General features: G+C 39.2%; 1 protein-coding gene across 6 annotated transcripts in view; it reads right to left on the reverse strand.

Moving 5' to 3' along the window:
* Positions 1-1,676: 1,676 nt before the first annotated feature.
* The window catches only part of SLC10A7 (solute carrier family 10 member 7), a 156,341-nt gene continuing 141,201 nt past the window's right edge, over positions 1,677-16,816 (reverse strand). For 4 of the 6 annotated variants that reach the window (XM_069780328.1, XM_069780350.1, XM_069780339.1 and 1 more), the window contains 2 exons: positions 7,716-7,861; positions 1,677-4,412 (listed from right to left, as the gene is read on the reverse strand). In XM_069780328.1, coding sequence (XP_069636429.1) covers positions 4,368-4,412; positions 7,716-7,861 — 191 coding nt within the window. In that variant the 3' untranslated portion in view covers positions 1,677-4,367. Of the gene's footprint in view, positions 4,413-7,715; positions 7,862-9,801; positions 9,868-16,816 lie in introns of those variants that run through there. The other 2 variants (XM_069780358.1, XR_011324163.1) reach the window with 2 other exon arrangements.

The following is a 16,816-nucleotide window of genomic DNA, read 5'->3' on the forward strand; positions in this document are numbered from 1 at the left end:
TGCAGGAACCATACCCATAAACTTTGAAGAATTTAATTCAAAATGCCTCCTCAGAGAAGTCACAGTCTAATGATCACAAGTGATAACGTGGTTTAAGCAGGAAAATGGCAAAGAGGAGACAACCTCCCTCTTGTGACATTGTTCTGGTATGATGCTGTAGTTTTCGTCTGGCAGATCAGGGCTACCCGTGGAAATAAGGACAAAAGAGACTTGGTTTGTTAGATGCTGGAAAGGGCAGGCCATCAAATCTGAGGTAAAATACTCTTCATTTACTCTAGTCATGTGAACAGTGGCAGGGCTTTTCAAACAGCTTCCCTAGGGAGACCACTCTGCAGCTTAACAGCCCTTTCACTGGAGATGTGCAAGTGTAACCAAGGGCAGAACTTAGTCTCTTGTCTATTTAACGTGTTTGCGAGGGACTGTATGTGTTTCTGGCACTTTATAATAATAGTAATATAAATGCATTTGGATTATAACAAAATGGAGAAACCATGATTTAGCCCTTTACTGTGCTGTAATTCCCAAACGCATCAACATCTATTTAAGTGCAAAATAGCCTACAGTTTACAAATACAATGCTGCGATCGTCTGCTGTAAAGGTTCTGTATGAGATTATGATTCAATACAAAACACAATTCAGTGTCTGAAATGTCATTTTTAATGTCAGAATAACATCCAAAAAGTAGCTCTTTCTCCATATGCAGTCTTGCAAAGAAATGTATACCAGGGACTTGGTCCTTTCTAGTGATTTCTACATATATAACTGCTCATCTCTTATGCACGTATGCACTTGCACATAAATAAATGTGCTTGCAGACAGCCAATATTTCATCTTGCCTTCTAACCTCCTGCTGTCAAGATACTTCCACAGAAAACCATACACAAATAAAACTAACAGCTCCTCCTTCCCTGACTGCCAGAATAATGTAGGGGACTACTTCTGTAAAACCAAGCTGCTGGATTACCCTCTTTTTGCTCTATGAACAAGCACAACTGTGCAGCGTCTGCTGAGATTGCCTTTTCTGTCATATAACCTATTTGCATTAACTAAAGGATCTGTAAGAGAAAACACTGATTTTAACTACATAAAAAATGATTTATCTTGGACCTATTACTGGGGTCATCAAAAGCTTCTCAATTTAGTGCACAAAAAGGGAAATGAGTAACTCAACACAAAGTGCTAAAATTCCCTGTGACCTCTGAAGTGCTCTTCTATTGTTTGGGTGTTTTTTGCCTCTGCTATCATTAGATGGGATTACAGATATGCAGAAGATAAGAAGTGTTGACGACCAAGAAAATCCTTATGTTTTAACATGGGCAAAGTTCTCGTTTGCCATCAGTTTTGCCTGATGATGTTCAATACCAGATATTTCTCAGTTAAATTTAAAGCCAAGAAGTTGAAAAGATCCAGCACTGCTCTAACCCTCTACTGAAAAACTGGTGGAGTTCAATGAATTAATTTTCAGTTGATGGTAATTTGCAGTATTCTGAGGACTTTCTTTCCCCAAGTTTAGTTCATAAAATATTTCTGTACAGTTCACGGATTTTTATTTTTTTTTTTAAAGAACAAGCAAACAGTTTAAAAGCTTACCCACAAAAGAACAAAATGTAGGTAACAGAGGTAAAAAGTTGACCTAGAGAATAAGTAATTTTATCTTGTTTTCTTAGTAACAGAATTAAATTCAAAACCATTCTGTTTATTGAAGACATATAAGGATAATAACAAGACATAAACCAAATATCTTAACAGTCTTTAAACATAACAGAATTGATATGCATAATTAAGTTTCATTAAGTACAGATTTAAAATATGTATTTCAGTTTTGCCTTATATTCCCTTTAGACCAACACCTCCAACACTCATACACAATATTTAGGCTGCCCCAAGCAATCAACAAGGACTTTGTAAAGGCTCTAACAAAACTCCATCTTAAACCAGTTTGAAATATTCTTAAACGTAGAAAAAATTTCACAAAGAAAAAAGGATGTGTTCAGTGGAATCTAAGCAAGTTGTTGGATGCACTGAAAGTCGGAGATTCAGTAAGTAGAGGTAGCTCAGTAAGGGTACTTGCAGTGTTCCGACTGTTTAGCATTGACACAACCACAGTAAGTTACTGTATGCTTGAACTCTTCCTGTAGATTTAAAATAAGCGAGCACTCTTTCTGGGCCTGTTGCTTTGCCATTCAAAACCAATAGAGTCATCGATTTCAGTGGGATTAGGATTAAGTCCTTATATACTCTGGAAGTTCCGGTTTATGGAAACAGGACAAAAAGAAACTGTCCTGAGTCTGGACTCCCTGCTGCAAGCAGGGTTTTTAAGCCCAGATAAAGGAATTTTTTCCCTCATGGAGCCAGTTCCCAGTTAGCATGCTTAAGGAGGGGGAACCTTGAATTTGGCCCCAAGAACATACACGCTGTTCTCTCCAACTACCTCACAGGTTGGCCTGTGGGTGGATCTGACCATGCTATCTAGGAATGCACTGATCAAAACTGTGAGCTCGCTGCCCGCAGCCCTTTGCATCACTGGCTAGCGAGAAGAGAGCACAGCCCTGGGGAACAGGGGCGGTGGACAGTGTCCCTCAGCCCTCCCGTCTGCTCAGTGTGCAGAGCTTGATCCCCCTTCCAGGGAATGAAAGAATTCAGCCTGCTGCCACCTCACGTACCTTCGTTACATGGTCGTTTTATTGGTGATGATAATTCTGAACAAGGTGACGCTGTCAGCTCCCAGTAGTTTCTCATACAGATGGCAACAGAGCAGTCTTGCACTGACTGACCATCAGGTAAAGCACCGATGATTGGTACCAGATTGCTTTCCTGTTGTTCGCAGGAATAACGGACTAGGAATAACAGACTAGGTAAACCAAACACAGTTGTTTTCACTAAGGCAAAAGGATATGAATTTCACATGCCTATTGTCATACAAAAGATCTTTAGCTTGTGTAAATGGCTATAGCCTTATCAGAGCTATGATAATTCACATCTGTGTGCTAAAGATCTCCTCCTAGGTGTTTGCACTCAGTTGCACCATTAACTGCAACGTTAACCATGACACACATGAAACTTCTGCATTTATATCGATCCCAGTTTGACCTATTTCCTTCGTTCCTTAACGTTTTAATGCACAATTGCCAGCACAGTTTTTGCAGATGGGTGCACCTCAGAGTCTGGACTAGCGTATGCTTCTGAAATCTTAATCTCCCAGACAAGATGCAGTGCTGGCTCTATGTTTAAATGTATGACTGTGTTCCTTTCTCTTCAACACTCTTCTTAGAAATAGTATTTTGTATTTTTTTCTATAAGTTTATTAAAGACAGTAACATTTTATTTTCCAAAAAAAGTTGTGACTGATTGTCAAATTAGCTAAGATAGCATTTCTGTTACTGTGAGGATCCTTTTAATTGGAGAAAAAAAAACCAGAAAAAAAAACCCATCAACTTTCTTGTCCTCACAAGCTATTATTCATTACCAATGCAGCAATACAGAAAACATAGGTTGGCTTACTACAATAAAGGCTCTGTTTCAATATTAGCATCCTAAATTCTGTCACCGCAGATCTCTGTGCATTGCACCGGGGGAAGGAAAAGAAAAAAGAAAAACAAAGATTTGTGTTCTTCAGGGGTAAATTATAAAAGATCTCCTAGCTGCAAACACAAATACTTCACTCATAACCCAAACACCAGACCATTTCTTTGAAGAAGCTTATGAGGCATTTAAGATATACAATGGCACAATATCATACAATGGAATTGAAAGAGTTTTCTTGAGAAACCATTAACTTTGAAGGAATGTCTAGACAACTGTGTCAACAAATGCAAATAATTCATGCTTCTCAGCTTCTATCCAATGGATGGCCCCATGCTGAGTATACACAAACTCAGAAGAAAAAGGCATGTCACAGTCATATGACTAGGGAGTGTAACAGAGTCACACAGAAATTCAAGTCAATCTTGAAAAAAGCCTTCAGAAAGCTCTTCCCCAGGGTAAGATAGCAGTGGGATAGGCTTCTGGTCATTTTGGCTAGTTTAAAACAGAGACTTACAGCTGGTGCACCTGGCTTCAAAGCAGGGGCAATGGAAGAAACAGCCGTTAGTCATGACCATTCACTCAGTTAGAAAAATAAAAACTAAAGGACTCCAAAATACTGTACAACCTCTTGCAGTAACCAACAAAGTGGCTTCCTGAAACAATGCTTTTGCCAAAAATGCATCTGTAAGGCACTTAACAGGTATCTTTTTAATATATATATATATATATAAAAATAAAATATGCACTGAAGCAACATTCACAAATACCCAGTTGTCTCAATTGTCTGTGTGTACAGTATAGTACATATATACATTCACTGTGACACAGGCCGTCTCCATAATTATACCTTCACGGGTGCTTTGGGCTGCCTGGTTAACTTCAGTGCCTGTGAACAGCAAACAAAACAGTCACTTTTTTACGTTCTTAAAAGACAACCAACAGCACAAGACAAGATTTTTATTTATAAGGGGCAATAAGATGCTGCATGTACTTCTGGGAGGCCAAGTGAGGAGTCAGCACGCAGCTGACAGGCCACTCAGTTTTGCGATGATGTTTTTATCTCTGATAGCGCATCACAACCTCCTCCCATACAGATAGCCTTAACAGAGGAACCACAAGGAATACAGCTACAGTGCCAGTGACGGAAGCGGAGGTGGGTCTCAGATGTCTTTTAGAAAGCAACTATTTGGACCCCACTCAAACCACTTGTGGCACAGATACAAGAGCTTCTGACCCACTTAGGGAAAGACTGCGAAGAAAATTTCTGCCAACACCTTTGTGTTCCCTGGCCTCCTTCCATGTGGCTCGAAGCCTGCTCAGAGTATAGTCACTGCTGCAGTGGTAGATGTCACACACCTCTGATGTTTATACCTTCCTTTCTGAGAAAAGGTAAGAATAAGCCAAAATCCATCAGTCCAGAGGTGATCTTATGCCAGGGGACACCTGATGTCTTTGTAGCTCTAGGCTGCTCTTACTGAGGAGGAAAGAAACCACATGCCTTTATTTGATGGCAGGGTCCAGCTCTATGTTCCCTGCAGGGCTGGCCAACTATGGTAGCTGAACTATTTATTTAGTGCGTGACGCAAGTTCAACTGAAATGATAGGTGATCATGCTTCTAGCTTGGCAGGAAGCAGCCTCTCTAACTTAGGAGGCAAATGTGACAGGCTTAAAAGGTGTTAGGTTTTCAGCTGCTCCTGTATACCGATGTGGTCACTGTGAAGGATGCCTGTTGTTGGTGTGCTTTGCAACAAAAAAGCTCAGTGCTTTCTTGTCCAGGACGAATAGGCCCGAGTGAGAGGGAAATTCATGACATTTGCAAATTCCCAAAATTTGGAACCTCTGTTTTCCATAGTCTTTTGGGTGAAGTGCCCTGACAGACTGGCATTTGCCTGTCAATCAAGAGACTTATGATTTCTGGAGGGTTAGCTAACCAAGCAGTTTTCAGTCTGAGAGATGTCTGATGGGTCTTCTTATTGTAGATATTAACCTTTAATATTGTATATTTAAAGCTTGTAAGCACTGCTTGAAAAACGCTCCAGCACAAGTGTAAACCCTTAAAAAAATCCAAACCTTTAAAAATAAATAGGCTATATTCCCCTAAGAAACACCAGCTTTCAGAAACACCAGCATTTAACTATTGTTAAATCTAGCCATTTGAGATTAGTCTTTTGGATATTATTCAGCAAGAGACTTTGGAGAGAGACATCATTCTGCATTTTGTTTGGGGAAACGATTTTTTAACTTTGTAGTTTGGCAGATTCTGCTGCCATATTTACAAACTAGAAATACCTTAGTGTAGATGAACCTCTAAATATTTAAATTCAATTTCATACAACCAGATCACATGTACTATCATAATTAAGTAAGAATGTCACTGCAGTTGAGTACTGTGACTGGATAACCGTCTTCCCCTGCAAGAGAGATGCCAAAATGAAGCCAAGGTGTTTATAGAAAATAAACATCAAGGGTGATGATGACATGTTTATTTTCAAAGCGGGAGACCATTATCCCGTCACAACATTCACTTCTATTATACTTATTGCAACTGTACCAGACCCAACCTCATTGATTTTTTTCAAAGAGTAATTAAAATAACATTTGTGAATAATACAGAAGACCAACTGAAGAAACTGCTGCTACAGAACAACAATCCCCCAAAGTGGTTCTACGGTAGCATTACAGTCTGATTAGCACAGGAGGTTTATTTGATGCTTAATGAATAAGAAACTAGTGCTGGTGAACTTTAAATCTCTCCAGTACTGGTTGACTTTTCTGATGCCCTGTTCAAAGGCTGTGTTAACTTGCAGCAACTGACAGCAGCCCCTAAAGGCCATTACCACCCTGAGGATCGGGAAGGTCTGGATGAGCTCCAGCCCCACTCCTGGTCTTGGCAGCAGAGAGCAGTTAGATGCTGAAGAGAAGCCAGCATTGCAGGGATCGTTCTGTCACCAGTAGTGTCAACTTCAGGCTATCTTTCTGCAGGAATAGCGTGGAATTTTCTTTACGCAACCTGTGACAACTTCCGATTTAAAAAAAAATCATGACTTCCAGACTGATGGAGAAATGACATATGATTGTCAAATTTCCATTTTCAGATGCTACGATAAGTATATCTTAACAGGTCTGATTTCTGGACTCGGTTCCTGAAAACTGAGTTTTCCTGCTCTTTACAATTCAGGTAACCAAAAGTGGAGCCACAAAAAAATCATTGTTTTGGGGAATTTTATCATTCAAGTTAGCAAGATGACTTTAGTGGAGTGAAGCTGGTAAAACGGCAGCCTGTTGGGTTTTGCTGAAAATCAGAAACATGGAAGTTACAAAAAAAAATTTCTCCACTGACAAGTGGAGAATGCAGGGTACTGGTGGTGCTGGGCTTCCCACAGCAGGTCTCAATCTTCACCTAAAATGGCTGTCAAAGACTGCTTCAGTTGCCACAGTTTCTTGATCCTTATTATCTCAGAACATTAAAGACAGCATTAATATCAGTTGCACGTACTAGCTTTCTGTAAGGTGGTTACTACTGCTCTGAGAACCTGACTAAAACCATTGCAATTATTTCATATAGATCACAGAATGGCTGTCAGATGTCAATATCTTCAATTTGTACTGAAATAAGCATGTCAGTCAGTGATGTCGATGCAAAAACCTCTAGGTTATAGTCTATAACCCTATGAGCCATCCCATGCCATAATTTTGGCATGAAATGTGATGCATCAGACTCCTGTAGACTTCTTGCTGTTGTAAAGGGTGACCCAAGTAGAAAGAAAATAAATTTAAAAGTCTTCATCCTGCTTCAATTCAATTCAGAAAGTGCCCTCATTTTACCTGATTTCCCCAGCTCCCATGCCAGTGGACAGATCTTTGTCAATTCTCCGTAAGGGAGATCCAAAGCTGTGATTATTAGCTAAAGATAGAGCCATTCTTATTGGGCGTAACCCAAATTCATAATTTGAACTAACTGTAGAGGTCTAACATCAAGATTTGAACCTTTTCAGAGCCAAGGGGGATGAAGTTCAGCATTTTTATTTTGATACTACTGTGACCATCGCTGTCATAAAGGAAGTAAAGAAACAGGAAAATCCCTACCATGGAAGCTCCAAGAAGGAACCTGAAGAGTTTAAGATGTGTTTAGGTATTTTTTGACTCATAGCACGCTTTCCATTATAAATCAAAACCAGCAATTCTTACCTTTTGCCTAGAAACCATCCAAGATTTTATTGTTGGTACCAACAGACTGCCAAGAAGAATCTGAGCAGGATGATAGATGAGCAAGGGGACGGAAATTAAGGACAGGTGCTCATAACCCGCAAATACTATCTTCAGCATTGGAATCCCTGCAGGCAGAAAAACAGGAGACAGACTCTCACCTCAGACTCTGAGCTCCAGATAAAAGCAAAGAATTTTATGTTGCATTGACATTTCACCAAAAAAAAACCCCAAAACCCAAAGAAACAAAATGAAGACTCAGAAGTTTTATATAAAAAAAAAACCAACCCAAACAAACCAGCAAGAACATGAACAAAAAAAAAATACACGGCAGAGAAAGTTCTGTGGCAGAAAGGAAGGAGTAGGGGAATGCCATAAAAGATCTTTTCTAATTATGCTAATAGCTGTCAAACTCCTGCTGAAGACTTGATATAAAATACATTCTGCTATAGCTTGACTGTTCAGTTGCTGAGCATAGTTCTCTACTGCTTATTTGCTACTTCCTCTCACTCTGCTCTGTTTCATGTTTTCATGATTGTCCTCCATCCAACCTGCCCGACTCCTGCTTGTAACCTTTCTTCAGTCTGTTCACCACTGGAGAAGGGTTGTATTTTACTGGCACACTCCCTGCCAGTTGGTGAGTATCCAAATGACAGCCTTCCCAGCTTTGACTGATTCATGCAGTCAGGGTAGAGTGTCAAGTACTCTGCAAGTGAATGCTCGTGTTAGAGAACAAAACTCTCTGCTCTACCTCTATGTTCCAGAAGAGATACAGCATGAGACAGAAAAGGTTTAGTAAACTGAGTGAGCAATATGAAGTGGTCATGCCTATTGAAGAGTTAGGGAGCCGCTGGAGTACAGAAGTTGCTAGATGCTGGAAGAAGTGTGTGTTAAGAGCTAGAGATGGGCCATTTTTCCTAAGAGCTTGAATTTGCACTCAACAGTGCTAATTCTATTAGACATCTCCACACATAATCTTCCCACTTGATGATGTGCTATGTAAAATTAAATTCGATTTAGTTTTGCAGTGATGAAACTGATTATGTTTACTTTGAACATGTTATTGTTCAAAATTATCTGTCAAAATCTTGGAACTTGGAGCTACCATGCTCCACAAAGCAGAGGTGTAGGTGAAACTTGCAGCTATCTCTGTCTTGCTTGACCAGGCATTTGCATAGTCGCCAACAAGAGCAGCTGCAATTCCTCAGGAGCCCCCTGAGAACATACCTTATTTTGTCCCTCATCTTAAATGTCATTCTAGGAATTTTCTGCCAATATCAACCTTGCAGAGAAGCAGACTACACACAGTTTTCACAGAGCTTATCTATGTGTCTCCTCTCTTAGCAATAACAAAAAGCTGAGCTTTGTGTCACATGCTCTCCATTCCCCCATTAGTAGATGTTTCAGATCAGCCAAAGTTGCCATGTTTACATAATCTTTTCTCAATGCCTCAGATAAATTCCTGTTCTCAACACCCTTTCAGGTTTCCCTTAATAAAAGTTGCATCCTCCCTATGTGAGGAGACAGCTTATTCATTGAATATTACCACTCCACCAGTGTCCCACTATTGCTGACACATGTCTAGACTTGCTGAAAACTTCATGGTATTTCCACAGCACTATTTCATGTAATTATTTTGATTAACTTCATCACATTACACCACTAACATTCTCATCCCCATACTAGTAGCCTTTACTTACATGGATATTTCCAGGGAAAGATTAAATCAAATAGCTAAAGGCTTGCATGTTTAATTTCAATATAATTACCTTCAAAATAACATCATGGACCTATCACACAATAGGGCTGCTTATTATTAACACTAATTTCTGGGGCTTGGGAATAGATAGTATTTGGATAGAAATTAAATGGGAATTTGCATTATATTAAGGATTGTAATTTACTTCAAATGCCCATCATACTGTTTTTGTAAACAGATAAAGGTTTTATTGCCTGTTTCCAAGTCTCAACTTGACCCTTGTGGGTCCTTCTCTGTTCTCTAACCACAGAAAAATAAACTAGAGTTCCAAGCTATGAACATGCTATATTTATGTTTGTAAGACAGTACCTGGTGTTTTGGTAGTGCAATTTCATCCATAGATCCAAAAACACTTTAGTAAGCTGAACAGGACTCCTACAGAGAATCAGAGAACACTAAAATGACTAGCCTAAGATCACACAGAAAACTAACGGCAGAGATGTGAACAGAATGGATCCAAAGTGACTTAGACATGCTTTAAATTACTGTACATTTTATGAAAGAAAAGATGAGAAATTCCAGCCTAAAAGGTAAATTCTCTAGAGGAAAGCTATTTCAGTAAACTAGGAAAAGAAAATTAAAGTTGTCAAATATAAATACAAAATACTATAATTAGCGTGACAATATAATTAGATCACTGGGTGGGAAGAGGTTCTTAATTCACAGCTTATTTAAATACATGTCACAACAATAGGTTCCTGTAAGCTACTAATGTGCAATTAAAGTTCCTGTTATTTACCAGGAAAAACTAACTGGTGAAAAGCAGAAATAGTAATCATTTTTGCAGGTAAGCATTAGTTCAATGCAAAGAAAAAGCCCTGTTGCCTTCTTATGCACATTCTGATTTTTATAATTCCAACTTTGCCAGTATGCAACTCTCTCAGAAAATATTTCATGACAGAGATCCACAGACTAGTCACAAATGCTCATGTCAGTAATACAACCATAAAGCTAAACAAAACAGCATGGGTTTTATTTATTTTCAAAAATGTTGTCTAAACTTTTTCGTAGCAATACATAGTAACTGCAAGCATCAGTATGACTGCTAATGTCTTCCAAACACATAAAACTCATGCAAATTGCTAATTAGGAAAAACATATTATAATAGTTGCTTTTCCCTCTCTTAAAAAAACCCCCACACCTGTATTTTTTTTAAATATATGTATAAAATACTTGGAAAAAACCCCAAACAAAATGAAAACCAAATCCCAACCAAAGGAAGAAAAGTGACGTTATAATGCCGGGGCCGATGCTGTGTGCTGAACCTTAGCCCGTAATGCATTTTCAAGATGAGATCATGAAGTAGCACTAAGAGAAGCCGTAACAGAAACACTGACAAAGTGTAGTGACATGAACAGGCACAGCTATAAAAAAACCTAATAAAGTGAGTGAGATGAGTTTAAATCTTTCAGATAGATAGCAAGGACTGAAGGTGCTAACCAAAATGGATATGGTGATCTTTATTTTGGGCTGTCCGCTCTTTTCCTCATCTTTTATAGCACATTGCCTCCAGTGCTAATGGAGTATGATAGCTACACTAAGTGTAAGATAACTAAAATTTTGCACAGGATCAAATCACATATATTAAACCCCAGATCACTACTTTAGTGTTAAGTTTCCTCAAAGTACACAGCAACTCCTCCCTTCTGCCACCCCCCAATATCACTAGGGTATTTATTTGCCATCTGGAGCATTAAGGCTGCACTCACATGTATAAAGAATAATGCCTGTAAGGATTTTTCGTTTTGTTTTCACAGAGGCATTAATCTTGCTTATCTGCATTTCAGGGTAATTGGACTGACTTCTATGGGTCTTCATCTTGATTGACATTGGAGGAGAAACACTAGCATTATCAGTTTACATAGACAATCTTTTCGATAAGTTTTAAGACTGCTGCCATGGTCTGAAGGCTCATGCCACAAACACCCATTCATGTTGCTGTGGTTTATTAAGTTATAGGCTTCCAGCAGCTTGGTTCAACTCCTCTGCCAAACACCCTCACTCACTACATGTCATGAGAACTGAATGACAAAGCGCTCCTCTGTGGTCTGGTGCCAACTTGGGCAGCTTTACTCAAAGTAGGGGTGTAACAAACTGTTGAGTTGCCAAAATCTTTTAAACAGCCTTGTTGTGCGATTGTCTGTCCAAGTCCTGGATGAGAGCTGACCAAACACTGTGACAGGCGCAAATCAGGGTTGTATCCCATCCTCCTCCAAAGAAAGAAGAAATGTGATACCCAGCTGGGTAAGAAAACAGCACCTCACCTGACCAGGACTACGGAGAGCTGTAGCGGAAGGAAGGAAGCACTGAGATCATCCCTTACAAACAAGATCATTGGTATTCCTAGCTTTCTACCCTGGATTTCCCTCTTCTCCTTTGTTTGGCTACGTTTATCCTACCAGTGCTCCCCCGTGTTCCCATCTTCCTCCTTGCTCTTTGGCTCAGGTATTCAGAGGCTCTTTTTCTTTTCCTGTTTGTATTTTCTCCCTTCCTCCTTCTTCCTCCTCTTCTCCACTCCCATGCTTCTAGCCTGCTTGGTTTTGCTTCCCGAGACCTTTGATTCTGCTCGCTTGCAGCAGTGTGAATTTTGGGTACTTCCACTAAAATCACTAAGCTCCACTAAGCGCAGTGGGCACGAAAATCACAGTCCCACTGCAACTGAGAGAAGTCTGTTAGGCCTGTGATATGCAGCACGTTTCATTTTTCTCCCTGTTTGCGTCCTCACTCAGCCCATTTCACGTAAGAACTTTGCAAACCTGAGGAAGAGCTACCGAGAGAAAAGCTATTTATCTGTGCCCTTCAACAATGGCAAGGAAGAGTGAGAGGCCTGCTCTTACAGTGTGGTATAGGAAAGCCCTGTTTGCTCTCCATTGCTCCAGGGTATTCCAGTTTGGCTCCAAGGCCGTGGTTTATCAGCCCTGGTCAAAGACCACTGTTCCTCTAGTAGCCTGCACAACTGAAAGCTACTTATTCTTCCTCCAGCTTTGCACCCAGTATAACCTCCCACATCCTCCCTTTTCCCCTTTGCTACTTTCACATTTCGTAGTCACCTTCTTAAAAGGCCCATGAAAATATTATGCTGTACTTCACTACATTTAGTTAACTGTAAAATAATAATAATAAAAAATCCTAAAAGATTTGAAGGTATTTTTAAGAGAATTTAAATATAGGACTCTTTTCATCTAGCTATCACTGCAGTAATATAAATGAAGCAAATTAATTTTAATGCTCCAAGGTACTGATTCTGTGTCACTGTCACTGACAGGATCCAACTAGACTTTATGAGATGGCATTTGACTTTATGGAAGTGAGCACTATGCACGCATTTACAATTTTACAGGGACTTTAAGCTGTCATGCTGAAAAATGTTTATAAAACATTAATCAAAAAATGCCTCTTTAATACAATGCATTGTCTGAAAGATGTTAGAAGGCACATATTGTAAATGGATTCTTTTTCTGACTAAAGTAATTTCTACCAAAAGCCTTTCCCCACTGCTATACAAGTACACAGTGTGGAGAGATAAAGAGCACTTTCTCAGCACATTACTACCTGATCCAAACACTTGGGAAATCACTAATGTACAGCATGCCATATTTCCATGTCACACATGACACATTTGTCTAAAATTACCCAACAGAGTTTGACATTGCAGCATATTCCAATAGCAGAGCTTTCAACTGACATCTGCCAAGTAAGAACTTCAAGTAGGAGCTTTCTTCTTCTAACAAGCAAGTAGGAGTTTTCTTTTATCCTATACCCATGATGGAAGTGATAAAACAATAAGTACTGGAAATCAGAGTTTTTTTCTATTTTAATATGTTTATTTTATGCTCGCTGAATGTGTAAGCTCCCCTTAAAGCACTGTTTCATCATTTGCTGTTTTCTATCACATTGCAATGGGTTCAGAGAACTTAATAGAACATTTTTTATTACCACCGAAACATAGGCCATTATCTCTCACACCCAAAGCAGAATTAGTGCTAGATGCTCTACTTACATACTTCACTGTATAGATTTTTCCCCTTCAATGTCTTCATAACAAACAATTTATCCTAAAAATTTATTGCTTACATTACTGAAACACATTCCAAATCACGAAACGCTACAGCATTTCTTAGGAAAAGAGGTTTAGGGCAAAACAAAGAGGTCATCACTAGGGCTATGGAACCACCAGGCATTCTGGAATCAGAATGCCAAACAACCCTCACAGAGGCACTGGAAATACTTTGAAGAAAAGCCTTAGCCTCTGGATTTTCAGTTCTCCCTTCTACTCATCTACGCATTTCAGAACTCTGAATTGCCATAATCTTCAAGTGCAATATACAAAGTGAATCAAGTGTACAACGGTAGCTTCTCTGACACTCTCCATGCTACTCTCTTTCTGAAGGATCCTCTCAGGGGTTGATGTGAAGGGAACATTAGTAGGTCAAATAGCTATTTGGTTTTTTTCAGCTGAGAAAAGGCCTGTAAAGAGGGCCATATATTGCATTAAACCCTTCCTAAGCTGCCAGAGCAGGGGGTTTCTGAACTTACCCCCGCAAAGACAGTGCCAAATGAACACCTGAAACTTTACCGCCAAGTTTCAGAATAGCATTGCATGCAGCCCAGTGACTGCATGGTGGGAAAGGGCAGTGAGATCTGGGCAAAACCCAGTTTAGAGGATTAGAAAAAGGTTGTTCATGCAGATAGCTACCAGAATGGCAGGATGCTGCTAATCTCGTTTGAAAACTTTCTTAAGGGTTTCCCTGTTTCTTCCCAGGCAAATCACATTGCTACGGTTAGTTTTGAGGAGAAAGAAGTTTATATACCATGTCTATCCTCTGTGAAGGCTAGTCAGGGATAGAAGATGTTTCTTGCCCTTGTTCAGACTCTGTTACAACATACTGAGGTCACGATAGGAGAAGATGCTTTTGACAAATTAACTGGTTAAGGATTCTTTTTCCTATATGCATGCCCTCTCCAAAGCATGCACTGAACTCAAGTTAAATGCTCTTCCCTCAGGACCAGTTTCTTTCAGGTACGGGAATAGCTGAATGATATCCGACAACCCATAACAATACAAATATTCGCTTGCTACTGAGTATTCCCATTTCAGCTGAAGCACCTTCCAATGTAATATGAAATCACATTACATTGGAGGGAGAACAGATTACTTGAAGCTGAGCCTAAAACAGGCAGCCAAGCTCTTCCCCAGGTGAAAAATTCCTCAGAGGAATATTTGGTAGTCCTCTTCCAGCCCCACTCCAGCTGTAACTCTGAGATTTCTTTTGCTTTTAGCCCTAACCAAGAGATCCTAGACCTTATGGTCATTTTGTGCTCTGCAAAAGAATCAAGGCTGAGAGAAGTAATAGACAACCTTTGCTACCCTCTTGTCCAGAAGGAAATAACAGTCTCAAGGTAAGATTCCATCTGCAGTGGCTAGACAATGGTTTACAATGGTACAATGGTTTTGGGCACGTTTGGTTCAATCACACCTTGGTGACAAAGCCTAGTGTTGCCATGGAAATCTGACTTTTGCCAGTAGGTATAAAGAGATCATCCATCAGCACCACCACAACTGCCTCCAGGTGATACGATACTTGGTCTCCGATTGGGAAGGATCTGCAATGTTTGTAGCAGTTTTTTTGCCCACATACATCCTTATGAAGACTTGTGCTTAAAATATTTTCAGAGAAAAAAAGACAATTTTTTCAGTATGTTTCCATATTTCAGGTCAGTGATAAGTGTCATGGAAAACAAAAAACCAGGCTCACAAAGTGGTCAAAACAAACATCTGAGGGGGAGGTTTTACAAGTGACTAGTGAGACGTTAACGCAGTCTGGAAGAGCTGCAGGGGAAAACTGCAGAATGGAGGGCTATCCTAGTTCGGTTTGGAGGTCTGCATGGACCCTAATCTTCAGAAACATTTTCATCTTCATCCCTATCCTTAGGAAAGAACAATGATTACCAGAATATTCAGCAAGCCCTCGCATTACATTAAATGACTTACGTGTTTTGGAGGACTAGAATTATTGGGAAGGCTCTGTACTATATCAGAGCAACGTGGTCACATATTGGCCATATAGTTATGCTAGGATGCAAGAATTTCATTAAGACCCATACTATGTTGTAAGAGACTGGACTGGTCTAGTATTTAAGTAAAGGAGGAGAAGGAGGAAGAGAAATAAGAAATCTCTTTTGCCATGACTCTAACAAGAATAAAAAAGAAGAAAACCTAATAGCTTTGAATGCTTTTACTAACTCTTGTTCTTCAGGTAACTGGCTCACTATACTCATCACAGAAATCAGTAATTTAAGTGCAATGTAAGTACAGTTACTAGGAAACAGCACATCTTGATACTATCAAAGTTTTAAGTAAATAAAAATGTAATAGCTGGGAGGAAGAGAAAGAAAGTACAGTTTGTCTATTTCTGGGTTTTCAGCGGCTGCATTCAGATTGGAAGTGATGTTTAATGAACAACATAGGCAATCTTACCAGCTGCTAACAATGAAACATTTAACACCAACAACTGAAGACTAGTGCCTTAGACTCCAAAACACCTCCACCTGTCTAACAATATGGTAGAATTAATTAGTTAACAGGGAATTCAAGAATGAATTGAACCACCATAAGTCATATTTTAAAATGTGATTCATCCTTATTTTGGCACCACAATGCAGGCATAGCAACATTGTCACTGATCCTCGCACTTCAATGCTTTTTTTATTGCTTGGATATCAGTTCACTCTTCATACACATAGCATACTCAAGGCACAGGGTAAATTCTTCCTTGTAATTCACTAGCAATATCTAAGCTATGAAGTTTAAACAAATGGAATTTAAACACTTCCTTCCCTTCTCTATAATTCTTACAGCCAACACTTTTTGAAAGTTTAATAGGTTAAACGACCTACTAATGAAAGGAATTCTGGATAAGGAAATTGACAAATGTCCTAAAAACACAAAGCTGAGATTTGATTATTTCCTTGAACATTACTGCCCTTTCCACACATAGTTGAGGCTAAGATTTCTCAGCATTAAAGTTTTGATTATGTGGATTTTATTTACACATATTATTAAAAAAGCCATTAGAAATGTTTTACAGTTGTTCTTATTGTATTTGTAAGCACATGAAGGAAAGGATCATGCTCCAAACTGTTTCATACTATCTTTTAATTAGATTTTTTTAAAGCTTTTTTTCTCCTGAAACCTTGACGCAAAGGAAAACATGATACACAAATTCATTATAGATAGTAAAACAAGAAAACACTTACTTCTTTTCATAAAGAAAAAATGTTACGAATACCAGCATAGTTTTTCTTTTAATTCTCTCTTCATCT

The sequence above is a fragment of the Haliaeetus albicilla genome, chromosome 1 (genome assembly GCF_947461875.1).
Source record: "Haliaeetus albicilla chromosome 1, bHalAlb1.1, whole genome shotgun sequence".
NCBI lineage: Eukaryota > Metazoa > Chordata > Aves > Accipitriformes > Accipitridae > Haliaeetus > Haliaeetus albicilla.